Source organism: Hydra viridissima, unplaced genomic scaffold (genome assembly GCF_058129835.1).
Source record: "Hydra viridissima isolate aposymbiotic clone 2 unplaced genomic scaffold, HvirCarnegie_v1 scaffold_3, whole genome shotgun sequence".
NCBI lineage: Eukaryota > Metazoa > Cnidaria > Hydrozoa > Anthoathecata > Hydridae > Hydra > Hydra viridissima.
In genome coordinates, this window is record NW_028324302.1 from 840,001 (window position 1) to 855,048 (window position 15,048).

At 29.3% G+C, this 15,048-nt stretch overlaps 1 protein-coding gene and 1 pseudogene across 6 annotated transcripts in view; one reads left to right on the top strand and one right to left on the bottom strand.

Moving 5' to 3' along the window:
* The window catches only part of LOC149890516 (uncharacterized), a 4,750-nt pseudogene extending 1,436 nt beyond the window's left edge, over positions 1–3,314 (bottom strand).
* LOC149890513 (uncharacterized) overlaps positions 1–15,048 on the top strand; it is a 57,252-nt gene that overhangs the window by 21,223 nt on the left and 20,981 nt on the right. For 5 of the 6 annotated variants that reach the window (XM_090082968.1, XM_090082967.1, XM_090082969.1 and 2 more), the window contains 3 exons: positions 4,160–4,481; positions 7,752–7,927; positions 14,551–14,676. In XM_090082968.1, the coding sequence (XP_089939094.1) occupies positions 4,160–4,481; positions 7,752–7,927; positions 14,551–14,676 (624 nt within the window). Of the gene's footprint in view, positions 16–4,159; positions 4,482–7,751; positions 7,928–14,550; positions 14,677–15,048 lie in introns of all 6 variants that reach the window. The other variant, XM_090082973.1, reaches the window with a different exon arrangement.

The window sequence follows — 15,048 nt, forward strand, 5'->3', positions numbered from 1 at the left end:
ATTATCATTTAAAAGGTGATTTAAATTATTTAAAATTTCACTGCCACGTAACAACTTTCCATTAAAATCCTTTTTCTTTTTACTGCTCGTTTTGTTCTTGCTTTAACTCTATCTACTTTTACCATGTTAAAAAACTTTTAAAAAATTTATTTCTCTTGCGATAAAAATTGAGCTGAAACTAAACTTGAAAACTAATTTTTCTTACTAATAGTTTTATAAATCTAACAAGAAGCTCTTTAAATCTAACAAGAACCCAAATAAGATTTTTAGTTGCGAATTTTATCTAAGTTTTCATTGCATACGAAGTCATTTATTGTGGTGTACTACAAGACGTAAATTTACATTTTTTGAAAACAGGCATTGTTGCTACTTGAAAAATGCAAAGTTTTAATACTTAGAGTAATTTTTAGACATAGCCACTACGATTTTTGAAATCCTCATATACTAATGTATCTAAAACAGTTAAAAAATTTTTTTGAATTTTTGAAATTTTTTGGGGGTGTATCCCCCTTAAATGGTGCATTACAAACCACCCAATCATCTCCAGACCAAGATTTAGCTACTTTTCTTTGCTTTTTGTTTGATGCACACTTTATCTTTTGATTTGAGCCATCTAAAACAAATTTGGAAATATTTTGTTTTAAAAACCTTTCTTTATTCACAATTTCATTTGGTTCAATTTAAAGTTTGAATTTAAGTTATTTTACCTTGCAAGTATCTTTATATTAGAATATGAGATTCATTTCTTCTGCACTTATAACTGATAGGGCAATGTCTGACATTTTCAATATTTTAATTTTATCTTTTTGTCCAAATGAATTCAAAATAGCAGAAGTTACCTGAAGTTGCGATGTACTGGGCAAACCAGAGGTCACATTTAAAGAATTTATAACAGCTGAATGTCTTTTCTTAATTTTCCTCATACTAACATCAGAGCTGTCTTTATATGCCTTTGAGTTGGAAGTAAAGTGCAAAGGCTAGAAAGTAAGAATTGAAATCAAATTCTAACAATTACAACAAAACAATATTTTTTTTTTCTGCCATAATACTTAAAATGCACCTACCCTCCTCCAGAAGGAAAGTCAAAAGAGTTTGATTCAGAGTTAACTAGCTTTTGCTTTATAACATGCGATGCAGCATCTTCTACAATCCGTGGTATATCATCATTTTCTTTTAATAAAAATACATCAGCAAGAGTTGTATCAAGACCATTTGTAGTTTTTTTTGCATATCTGAGTCTGTAATAACATATCACAACTACAATTTTCTTCCTGTAATTTTTTAAGCTCATTTTCTTTAACTGTATATTTTAATTTGCATCCCTTATTGCAACCTAAAAGAATGTATTCTATCATTTGTATTACATTAACCCTTTCGATACCACCCTTGGACAAAGACGTCTAATCAAAATCTAATGCTGTGTTTTTAAATACTCCTAGATATTAAGTTATGAAAACATCATTACATAATTACTACCTCCTCCCATTGTCAAAGAAATAGGGGCGGGACTTACATGTCCCGACAGCATTTCACGGTAAAAATTGATCGCATTTAAAAGTTAGAGTTTTGAAAAAACAAAATAACTGTTTTGTTATAAAGTCAATCCCTTTTTTTTATGCAAGGTAAGCAATTATGGATTAGGTAACTGAGGAATCCAGGTATCACCCTGCACCATATATTTTAGCTACCCCCCTCTTCTAGCCCCACCGCCATTTATTCATCCATAATCACAACCTGGGTTATCAAAAAAATTGAAAACAATTAATATAGAGACATGCACTGATTTTATTTATAACAAAGGTAAGCAGCCAATATCACAATAAACATAACAAAATAAAAACAGGGTATAAAGAAACAATGTCAAAGGTTGTGATATTCAAGAAAACAATTTCTTTGTCTTTGAAAGCAAAGGAACACTTTGCAGGTTTCACAATATCTATAGGGTCTTGATTCCTGCTTTTTTTTAGAACAAACTTCGCATCGTGCCCTTTTATCTCCAAATAAAGGCCAATAAACACCTCTATTTACTAATCGAACAGAGTCTAGAGAAGAAAATTTATCTTTTTTTCTTTTTTTAGACGATTCAGATAAGCTCAGAGGCCGACAAACTTTAGTAGGACGACCAAGAGTTAAAAGCCCTAATGTAACATTTCGACGAAACAACAAGCTTGTGATTTTTGAATTTGTTACTTTAGAGTATGTAATATATGCATTAGTTATTGTTCGATCTATGAGCCCAAAAAACAGCCTATGCCACCATTTAATATTTTTTCTATCTATACCATAAATGGAATAATAGAAATCGGTTTTGTCAACTCCTCCCATGTTTTTATTGTAATCATTTATAGCTTTTGGACATTTAAACATTTTTATAGAACCGTCTCATTTTTATAAAAACAACTTTTAAATGATTTAGATATATATATATGATTTAGAATATAAACTTCTATATCTTTAAATAAGGCTGTAGATTTTGGTAACAAACTACAACAATTCAGCAACACTTAAACGCAGCAAATAGCACAATCTAAAATGATTTTAGATAACAGATAATAAGTTCGTATGATATAAATGCTTTTTCATTGGCTGTAAGAATAATAGACAAGATAGACCGCTTACATTTTAATGACCAGAAAACTGTACTTTAGCTTGAAAATTAAAGTTTATCTTTCGGGACCCCTATGTCCCGTCGGTATCGAAAGGGTTAACAGAATTTAAAATTGTATTTAATGGAATACATTGTTTACAAATAAAGCATTTTGCTTCTGCTTCCAACTTTCCCTCAATATCATTAAACAAACACACTGAGCAAAACGAATGTTGACACTCTTTTAGCATTAGTAGCTCGTACATAATATTGTTGCACAACTTGCATATACATAACTTTAAATATGGATTTGATACAGGATCAATATCAATTACATTTAAACGCAACGTTGGTTTTGGTATATTACCAATTAAGCCATTTATGATTGGCCTGGTCCATCTTTTTTGATTTTTTAACTTTCCTCCCAGAAATTTTGGGGAAACAAAAACATTTTTCTGTGCATGGAATTGCCAACTGATTGCTTTAACACTGTTGCTTGAGCCTTTTTCAATGTTCCTTAAAATGGTATAGCATCTCCTACACATTTTTTGTGGGTGAACCTTTTTATTGTCAATGCTGGTGTTTAAATAAAATGAATTCTCAATTCTTTCAGAATATTTATTTACATCAACTGAGTCTTTAATTATATCTTCTCCACAAATTCGACAAATAAGATTTAACTTGGTTGAATGGTCCATGTTTACAATATATCTAAATATACCATTTATGTAAGACGAAAAAAAAAAGTGCAAAAAAAAAAAAACCGGTCTTTAGAATTAACTTTAAAAAAAGGAGAATAACACGAAGAAAAAAAATAATCTTAGTTTCAGCTACAGAAAATTCGTTTCATTATAATATAGCTGATTAAAAAACTGATTTTTTCAAGAAAAAATTTTACCTTTTGATTTAATAGTTTTTATTGAAAATCTTAATTGCATCAATAAAACTTATAATACAAGATTGTATATGTCAAATCTGAAACAAATCGCTACGGTTTAGAAGAAATTTGAAATATCAAACATAAAAAAATCCAAGTTAGAATAGTTGAGCTTCAAAAAAAATAATAAAAAAAAACAAGATTTTTTTTTCATTTTTAGCAGTTGTTGATTGCGCATGCTCAGAATAAAGTTCCAAAAAGTATCAATTTGAAACTGCCGTGATCTACCAGCAAAATTAGATAATAGCCACAAATAGACACATGTAAAATAAGTTAAAACCATCCATTCATAAGCGGACATTAGTTCAGTATACTTATTATACTCAGTGAATTAATTATACTTATATCACTTCCCATGGTATAATTGTCCCATGAGCTTTGATTTTTACAGTAAGTAAGCAAGTTCATCGGGAGAAATACAAATGAGAACTAAAAAACGAACATTGATTTTAGATTCGGAGTCCTTCTAAAACTCGATGTTTTTAAAAATGGATATTTAACAAAAACTAACTTTGTAATATTAAATTGAATTTTTGATGATAAATATACTTATTAGTTTAACTGCTAATGTTATTTTTTCTTCAAAGTCTAACTATTATTACAACCTGCCTGTAATTTTCCTTTTTTAAATTCAGATCTTGGTGTTTTGGTTCGAGACGTTTACTTAAATATTAGCCATTCTCAATCTTCATTTTCTGCATTGGAAAAAGATTCTAAGTATCCTCAATATCCCGATGGCTACCACTTTATTGATGAATTTCATGCACCTCGAAATTTCGATAAGAATTATTATCAGAGAATAAGAGGATGGTTTCAAGTAGCACGTGATGGGAATTATACTTTTTATATTTCTTGTGATGACTTTTGTGATTTGTATTTAAGTGGAGGCATTGATCCTGGCAACAAAACTAAAATTATTAGTCAGAAAAAATGGATAGTATATCTGAATTGGAGCAGGTAAGATATATGATATAAAAACCATTTTATACTTAGCTTAAGACATTTCGTAAAGTTAGAATTATTTTGTTTTATTTCCTACTTTTCACGCTTAGAGAAAATTAGTTATTCATTTTATCTAGTGATGATTACTTGTAAAATACACTTTTTTTTTATTTTTTTTATTTTTTTAAATAATTTGTTAAAATATATATATATAAATTAATGCATAAGATATCATTTCTTTAAAATTAAAGCTAAACTTTTAAACCATTGTTATTTTCAGAAGAAAACCAAAAACTTTCTCCCAATGTTTAAAATAGGAGATGAAACAAAATATTTCTTACCTTGCGATTTATAACCCAGTAGTCCTGTATTTTATAACCAAGTAGTCCTGCACCTTTTGTAGGGATAAGCTTTTACTAGCTATTTAAGTCTTTTCGGATAACTAATTCAAACTCTGCATATGCGTCCAGTCAGTGGAAGGATTTTATTTATGCAAAGTAATCAATTTATGATATCACTTGATGCACTCCTGAAGCACATCAAAGATACCACTTCTCCACTTAATTTTTCTTCTACACAATCTATAGTTTTCTCGCAGGAAGCACAACGTTTCAATTTTAAAATCTTTCTCTTACTCATTTAAAAAACTGTCGGTACAAAACCTTTGCGTTCCATTTATATAGGTACGCGTGCAAAATTTTTAAACTATTCAAATATTTAATTATTATACATCATTGTAAAAAGCTTTAAATCAGTATTACGATGGTGAAAATTTCATAAAAAACTAATGATTCTACTAAAAGTTATGCCCATTTAAGTGACAAAAATTCATTATAAGGAATGCTTAAGAAAACTGCAACCAACTTAAAAAATTTGCGTTCGGCTTATAGTGGTTTTATAATAGAACTTCATTGTTTAGTTTTTAACGCATTACTTTGCCTCGGTTATATTTTTATTCAACTAATAACAGAATATGGTTTTTTTTGTGTGTGTTTGTGTATAAATCATGTTTTGAATACTTTAAAAAAATCACCAATATTTTAAATAAAGTTTCATTTTTCAAAAAAACAATTTTTAATGAATAAAAGAGTAATATACAAAATGCTCATTATCGTAAATCCCCCCCGTACCTAATTTATTAAAATGCTCATTATCGTAAATCCCCCACGTACCTAATTTATACTTTACAAATCACCTCAAATATGCTCATAAAAAAAACCACTTATACTATGTTTATATTTTCTCAAGGAAATTAGGTCGGTCAAACCTCTCCGCAAATAGTTTCTCCCACGCAATTCAATTACATAGTTGTTTGCATGACAAGATGTCATTGATCACGGTTTATCTCTTTTTCTGTTAAAATCTTATTAAAAAAATTCCGATCAGCTACTTTTTAATGCCAAATATTTTCAAGATTAAATATGTCGATTGCTTTAAAATTACATAGCTAAAACAAATTTGGATTCTTAGTAAGAGTTTGAAGTAGGGGGACAAAATCATAATCTAGGTCAGAACTATTTGCTTGAGCAATTAGTTTATCAGTAGTGTGATGATCTTGGAAAGAAACATTCTTTTGGTTATTGCCTGAACACACAAAATTAACCAATCATGAAATATAGTTTCCTTCATAACCAAGATTGCTCAAATTTAGATTTAACCGCGTTTTTAGATGACAAAATTTGAGCAAATGTTCCCAGTGTTTCAGAAGGTAAGATTATTTAAATGCATACTGGTATTTAAATGTTATCTTAAACGTGGAAAGCAAACAAACTTTCAGTTTGTGTGCAAAAGATTAATTTTGGTCAAATTTGTATTTAATCAAAGTAAGTCTTGAGGAAAATGTATACCAACTTTGTCATTAGTCATAATTAATTATGTTTTTTCACGAGTCCAGTAAATTTTGCTTTTTCAATAAGAGTTATTAGGTTGATAAATGTTTTTGCAAACCTCAGCAAAGAGAATATTTGTCAAATCTTTCAATTTCTACATTTAAAGATTATAAGAAAAAAAGGACTAGGAGATCTCAAAGGTAACAAGATATAAAAGGCTACTAAAATTTGATGTTAGAGATGGTAAATGATGGGATTAAGAGTAAGCTAGAAATGTTTGCAATGCTGTTAGAAATGCTAGCAAATTAGCCTGATGATGGGTTTTGACTGGCATTTGTAGCTGGATTGCCAGAAGCACCGTCTGAGATTTGAAAAATTTATATGAGAAAAAGATGGTTTTGCCAATTGCATATAGTCGCTTCATTTATCGTATTTTGCCTTATTTTCTTGCTTCAACTAGCTTTGATGCATTTAGTTATTTGAAGTTGTGCAATAGGGTTCGTAGGTTAGAAGAATCAGATAAGTAAGGGTGTGGGGATATCTACTAGTTCAGTGTAATGGTTGCACTATAATTTGATCGCGACATTTCTTTTTATATTCTAATAATAGCAATCTTTTTTTTTTTGAAAATGTTACCATTAATTATATATTCTCAACTTTAAAATATAACTAAAAAATTCTACAAACTCATTCTTTTTCTCAAATGGTTCTTTATCTGGACGTTTCAAAGAATAAATCTCCAAACTCCTGAGAATTAACTTTTTTTAAGTAACATAGGTCCTCAATTTGTGGAAACAATAAACATGCTCAATCTTTTTTTTCGGGGAATTTTCTCTGTTGTTATTTAACATATAAGTTTCTTAAGGTTATAGGAAAATTTTTGTTATAATATTTATGTTTTTAGAATAATTGGATTTTCTCATTTTGTAATATCTCAACATGTTTAATCCCTTTCTTTTTTAACTATATTTTCTCTAAAGGCCTCTTGCTGTTGAGCGAGTAACGCTCGTTAAAACTTGTAAAAAGGCTGATGTTAAATCTTGAAATAATGATTGAGTAGTAAAAGTTACTGGATATTTTAGTAAAAAATGTATACACAAATTAAAACACTATAAATAAACGCTTCAATTTGAAGTTCTTACAGTATCAATATTAAATGATTACCATGGTGCGATAATGCAAAGAAATGGAAGGAGTTTTTGGTAAATGAGTTAATGGCAATAAATAGTTTTGGTGACTAAAAAAAATCTAGTCATAACAAATAATCCTAATCAATCTAAAAGGAAAACCTTTTTATTTGGTTTTCATATTATTCAAAAACATATTTCCATATTATTTAGTTTACACCAACTTGCAGTTTAACATATTTCATTTTATTAACTTTTATCACATGTTTTAAAACATTTTAAGAAAAATAGCACCAATTAGAGTTATATACTTTTATATTTTAATTTAGATCAGACCAAAAATCTGGGGAAATTTTTTTAAAAGCCAACAACAAGTACTATATTGAGGCTCTCATGTGTCAAGGTCCAGGCGTTGATTCGTTATCAGTTGCTTTCAAGCAAGCTAATGAAAGCTTAAGTTCTTTGAAACCTATATCAGCTAAATGGTTCAGTCAAATGAGAATTGGTAAATTTTATCTATCTTTTACATGTATTTAAACTATTTTTCCTTATTTTTGGTTATCTATACCCGTTATTACTTTGTTTGAAACAAAATTTTGATCACATGCAAAAAAATGAAATGAGAAATGACCAAAGAAAATTTAACATATCAATCATTTTTTTAAGATACTGACATGGATAATATACAACTTACTTGCGCTTAGTACATTTTCTTGCTGTCGGCAGATTTATAATATTTTTGGATGAGCAGCTCCTAAGAACTTACAACATTTGAAATTGTGGAAAAGTTAATTAAGATTTAGACTAATTACCTACTATTATGTAAATTATAAGTTAGAAACTTATGATGGCGGCATAATTTGTTAAAAAACTTTTTTTGAAACTAAACGAATCTGTTGAACAATGTTGTGAACAAGTAGGAGTCTTTTCGGAATGATCTGGTGAAACTGTTTTTATTTTTGATGATTACAGCTTCATGTAATCATCAATTTACGCCTCAACCTTGTGGATTAGGTTGAGGCCTATCATTCACAACCAATAAGCTATAAGCAGTTCGGCAGATAAATAAATCTGCGGAATATTGCTTCACGTATTTTTCCAAGTACGCTTTTTGGCAGTCTAGTTATGAGATAAATCTTAGAGTATATTTTATAACAAAATGTTTTACGTTTTTTGATAAATTGTATGATCAAGAATAGTCCTCTTTAGAGAAAATTTAATTCCCAGTGTCTAGAGAGCTGCCATATTAAACACTATTAAGTTTTTGAACTCCTCAAACAGCTCTCACTAAGGCTCAAAAAATGCAGAATACAATACAGTATTTCATTGTTTATTCTTTATTTGTGACCGGATTGAGCTGTTCTCTGAGTATCCAAATCTTTCTGAATATATAAACCGTACTATGGTTCAATGAAGTTATGGTGATGATGAAAATGACTCGTTTAAGAATTATAATTACAAGAAGATTGTTGATTTATTCTTGGTTTTTGCCAACGCATGGTGCTAATTGTTCCGTTTTAGGATTCGGTACTTCTCGAAGAAAGAAAGGTGTTTCACTTTTTAAGATACCATCCACCGATGATGATTTCAACAATGAATGGAGAAAAAAAACTTTTACACATTATAACTAAAGATAGAGTTATTGACGAAAGCCCAAAGACCCTAATAAAAAAAATATTTTTATTTGCGAAAAGCATTAGGAGGCTAACATGTTAATGGTAAATCCAAATAAAACTTCTCTCAAGCCTGGTACACTACCTAAATTAAATCTTCCAGTTAACAGCTTTTCATTGCTTTGTCCTTCTTCATGTTTATTTTTTCCCAAAACACTAGAACCAGCTTCTAATGTATCCCTAAAGAGATCAGCTTTTTCTTCTATATCAGATGAAGCAATTATTATTAAGTCAAATAAGTCTTTTAAGGAATTGGTTAAACGTATTAGCTTTCAAATACCTGACTGGGGCATAAATTCTAGTGAAAATTTTTTAAAATTGAGTAAGATAGATGATGTTCACACTGTTCCGAAATACGAAATTTATATTGATGATGGTGCCTCATTCACTATTTGTATATTTAAATGGCTTCTACCAGATAATCATGAAATATACTTGCATTTAAAAAGATCAATGTTTAATACAACTATTTCTAACCTTATTTCAGTTTTTACTAATAAGTGGTATGACCTGGTATTACAAATAAATTAGTTAGTCCCAATTGATATAAAATTGCAACACAAATCCTTGTTTTTTTTGTGAGAGGTATTGAAAATCATTTTGAATATAGTTTGACGAACTTTTCTACAACAAAAATCCAAGGTATTTAATTATTCCTCTAATTTTGAAAGGGTGTTAGTATTTTACAGCTTTCTGTAATCAATATTAAAGTAATTGCTACTAGAAGTAATGGTGCCTCATGTAATCGTAAATTTTTTACCATGCATTTTTATATAACAGAACGACATGATAAAACCAAAAACGTTAAATTTACCAAGTATTATTAATCAAGTATGCAGGGTAGGGAAAAAATGTTTCTAGAAAGAGAGGAGGCAGTCAAAAGCCTAAATTCAACACTCCTTGTAACTCGCTCAACTCAAGCGATTTTTCAATAATAAAAAGGCTACTCCTAAAAAAAAAGCAACAACAAAATTCAAAAGTAGCAAATTAAAAATTTAAAACGTATTCCAGATGATAAAGTAACCTAGAATCTGCTATGAATGATCGAACAGACTGAATAGTCACCCGTACAACGTTTTACAGCTCGCTCGAATTACCATATCCTACAGTTCAAACATAAAAGTTACAAATTTATAACTAATTCCTGTCACCGAAATATAGCCGATAAAATAATGAGATACTATGATGAAGCAAAATATAAACATATATTAATTGTTTCAGTTGCTATATCGTCTTCTGGAATCTACAATTGTTTTATTGTATTAAGCGAAATAACTGTTAAACAAAAAATTTATCTTGAAGAATGTTTTTTTAAATTGGTTAGCCCCATTTGTTAAAAAACATTATTGAAATTATCAGTATATATAAACCTGGCAGTTTCTAGTTATGCACTTATACATATATGCACTAACAATAAACATTTATATATAATTTTTACATTAAATGTTATACTGGTTTGAAATGGAATTTATTCCATATTAGTTGTCTGTTATATCCTGCAGTAGATTCAGAATTTTTTTAGCATTTCTTTCATCCAATCCACTTCTATAATATCCAGGCCAAATTATCCAATGATTACATAGCCGGGCAGTAATATCAGGTTCCATACCTAACACCCTTGAAATCTCTTCCACCATTTTCATCAATAAATGAAGTTTTGGTGGAGAAATTAAATTGTATACATGCATTTATTTAGCTTCATTAAGTAGATGCTTAACATTCTTGTAGAGCTCAGATCCATTTTCGGCAAAGTTTTCGTACAGCTTCTTTAGTTTATTGAAAGTTCTCAGTTCTTTTTGATTTGACTTCACACCATTATAATGTAAACAAGAAAATTTTTTCTCTATGTCCGGACAAGCCTAAAATTATTTCTAGCAGTTTAGGATCTTTTACTAAGTAGAACTTTATATCGTTGAGCTTTGTATTTATATTGCTGAAGGCCTAGCTAGAAATAATTTTTATTGTGGCTTCTTTCCACTATGTATACTAAATTGAGTACCACCAGTTGACAAACTTATAATTTAGCTCAAATGAATTGAGAGGACTTGTTAAACCGTTTTTAAACCTAAAACTTAACCTTTAAATTTTGACTTAAGATTGAATAAGTAAATTTATGTTAATAAAAACAATTTTTTTACAGTTCTTTTTTTCGAGATTAACAGTATTTTTAGTTCTAAACAGTACCTTCCTTATTACTTGAATGTCGAATTCCAACTCAAATTCTTTGAATAGAAATTAAAGAAAAACTTTTGATTATATTGTTTACAACTTTAGGTTCATTAATGTGCTCATTCAAAGCATTCTTGTATAAATGTTTTAAACTAATACAAATATTATGTAAATAGCTTTTAAATAAGTTTAATATATTTTTAAATAATTAAATAACAGCTTTACACAGATATCTTGAATAAAGTTTTGTTTTCAAAGTCAATTGATCTATGTAGAAAACTTAAATTATATATATATATATATATATATATATATATATATATATATATATATATATATATATATATATATATATATATATATATATATATATTATGTATGTATGTATGTATGTATGTATGTATGTATGTATGTATGTATGTATGTATGTATGTATGTATGTATGTATGTATGTATGTATGTATGTATGTATGTATGTATGTATGTATGTATGTATGTATGTATGTATGTATGTATGTATGTATGTATGTATGTATGTATGTATGTATGTATGTATGTATGTATGTATGTATGTATGTATGTATGTATGTATATTTTAGGGTGAGTCAAATAGTAACAAATAGTAGCAGATCTTTTCAGAACTTGGGTTTTATTTAATATTTGATGTCTAAAACCAGAAACGTACAGCAAAGTATTTCTCATTAAAATAAAAATGCCCCATTTATAGAGCTAAAGGTGGCAAGTACTACTGTAATATTTTAATAAAATTTGACCCAGCCTAGCATAAGCAAAAACAAAAGCAATCCTTTGAAATTATTTTGCAATGTATGAAACATCTTATTTTTTAAATAAGTGTTTTTACTATAGTTTATGTAACTAACAAAGATGAAGATGGTGTTGTTACAAAAGCAGTGGCTAATTTATGGAAAAAAGCATTGAATCCAACAATATTGCAGAAGCCCATTGTTGAACGAGTTTCTGTATTAATAGAAACTTGGTCTATGTTGTGTCGCTCTAAATCAAGTTCCGGTCGTTTTGCTACTTTTACCAGCACCTTAAACAGTCTGTTTAATGTTTCAGCTTGCAAATGTTTAATTTTGTGTGATAATTCTACTAAGGAGCTGAGCATATCTTGCAACTGTCCACGAGACTTAAGAGTTCCGACGGACGGACTGAAATTCTTGTTAAATCAAAGACGCTTACGTTCAATATTTATTGCTGGTGCAACAAGCAAGCTACAAAAACATCTAAAGCAAAAGTCTGATGATCAGTTGAGAACTTTGAAGTATATGCAAAAATCAAGTGCTGATGCTACTTTAAGTCAGTATACTTCTGATACATCAGAAGATGTTACACGTACTCAATGTGATGACGAGTTGCATAACAACGATGAATACTTCGCCACTTGCAGTGCTACAAATAACTTTGAAGTGCCACAGCCTCATCCAAATCTAGTAAAAGAAGCGGACCGGTATGATGCATCAAATAGAGCTGATACTTCACTTGCTACTGCTGTTCTAGTTTGGTTTATATTAATTAGTAAAAAAGATCTTAAGTTATTGACAAAAACAAAACTGATTGTGAGAGAAGTAAATTTAGAAAAAAATAGCAAATAGTTAAAAGTCAGCAAAATGAAACTTTTACAAGCATTTACTTTGATGCCAGGAAGGACCTTAACAAGAACTAAACAGAAAGAGAAGTAGTATAGTGACATTCTTAAAGAGCATTATGTATTTGTAGTTAAACCAGGTTGTGATTATTTTAATCACACAACACCAATATCTGGTAAAGCTATTGATATTGCTAATAGTATTCTTCAGGCCACTACAGAACAAAGTGCAACTGATACAACTTATTTTTTGCATGCAGTTAGGAAAGGAAATGGATTTCGGGACTTGTCTGTGAGAAAACCAGGTCCTCTAAACCATACTCGATGGGTCACACTTGCTAACAGGGGATTCTAGTTGAACATATCGACAGAAAGTGCAACGAAAAATCTATACACCTTTTCACATTTCATTGTGACCAATTATGGTCCCAACTGGTTTTTGATCAAACAAAGTCCTTTATAAACAGATGTTGAAAAGTATGTTTATTTGGCTATACAGCTTGTGAAAGTACTTTCCAGTGATATGCGTGAAATTTTTGAGCCATATATCAGTCGAAATGCTTATTTTTCACATAAAGAAAACATAAATGCAGTGCTAACAGATTCTAATAAACAAACGCCAAAAAGCTGTTGAAATTATTCTTCACTGAAGGCTCACAGCAAGTATCAATAACACTGTAAGACAATTCAAAGTTCCAAACAATGATTTTAATGCAATTAATAGGATTGATTGGGAAGATACTCATGAACCACCAGCTACCAGTATTTTATCAACCCAACAAAACTCTCACTTTGTTGACTCACCACTCATTCTCAAGTATTCAAATCATGTAAAATTTGTTGAATGCTGCATAAAGCTTGTTGGTGAGGCATTAAGTACAGTTTATAACTTCGATACAGATATGGTTTTTTGTGTGTTCAGTTTCAATCACGCAGTCTCATTCCTCACTTTAATTCAAAACAGGAATACGCTGAGAACTTTCTGTGTTGGCACATAATGTAAATATTTAGAACGAAGTTGTCTTAGATATATGAATTTCTTCCATATTTAATATTAACCGCATGACACAACAGTTCATTAAAGTTGCGCATTATAAACATTTTCTGAGATTTTGTGCACCGAAAAAAATAGGCATTTCCATTAACAGTGAAGCAACTTTTTTCTTTTAACTCATGAAAGCTATCTTATTCTTTTAGATGTCATCAATTTCTTATGTAAAGAAATATTAGAAAAAGACTCCAGGGAATAGAAAAATTTTGCTGCTCAAACAAAAACCTGTAGGGCTAGAAAGTACTTTTGGCTTAAAGTTACTGTCCGCATGCAGCTGAACCAGATTTAGCAGCACATTTAAAATTTTCTTTCCCAAAACAAACACAAATAGTCTTATGAGGGGAGTGAAGATATATTTATTTTTAAGGAATGCCTAGTACTTTTGTAATGATAGAGTGAACAAAAAAATTTTTATATTCTAAGTACCAAAATATATTTTTATAGAGTTTTAAATCTTTAAATGGATATTTTTGTATAAGAAAGTAAAAAATAAGTTCTACAGTTTTTAAGCGAAACGAGGAAAAATGTCCTAAGCCTATTAAAAAGATTTTCTCATCAGAATGTTCACCAAATATTTTGTTCTTTTTATGTTTAGTTATTCTAATAAATATATTTTTAATATTTAGACGAATACCCATATGATAGTCTCAATATTATGGAAAATGAAATATGTATTTCTGAGAACGGTGCTTACAGAGTTTGCACATGTAAAAATGGCTATGCATATGAAAATAAAGGTTCATCCTGCGTAGGTATGATCTTTCCTTAGATATTATACTTTAGTTCATAAACATTATATAAAACATACCATACATTCATGAGTCAGTAGAAGTTGTTTTAGCTGGCACAATTTTTATCATAATATTATTTTGAAATATAGTTTTAAAAATGACAGGTGGATTTATTGTGTTATTTCTAAATGTCTCAATAGACAATCTAACTAAAAATATGCGTTAAGTCTACAGTCCCTTATACTTTTTTCCAAATTAGTTTTAATAGGTTGACAAATAAAAATTGCTCCTATCAGAGCAGATATTAATTTTTTTGTCACAACTTCATCATTAACTTTTATTAATGTTAATACCTTTCACTATGATTGTTCAATACGTTTCAGAGTGGACATT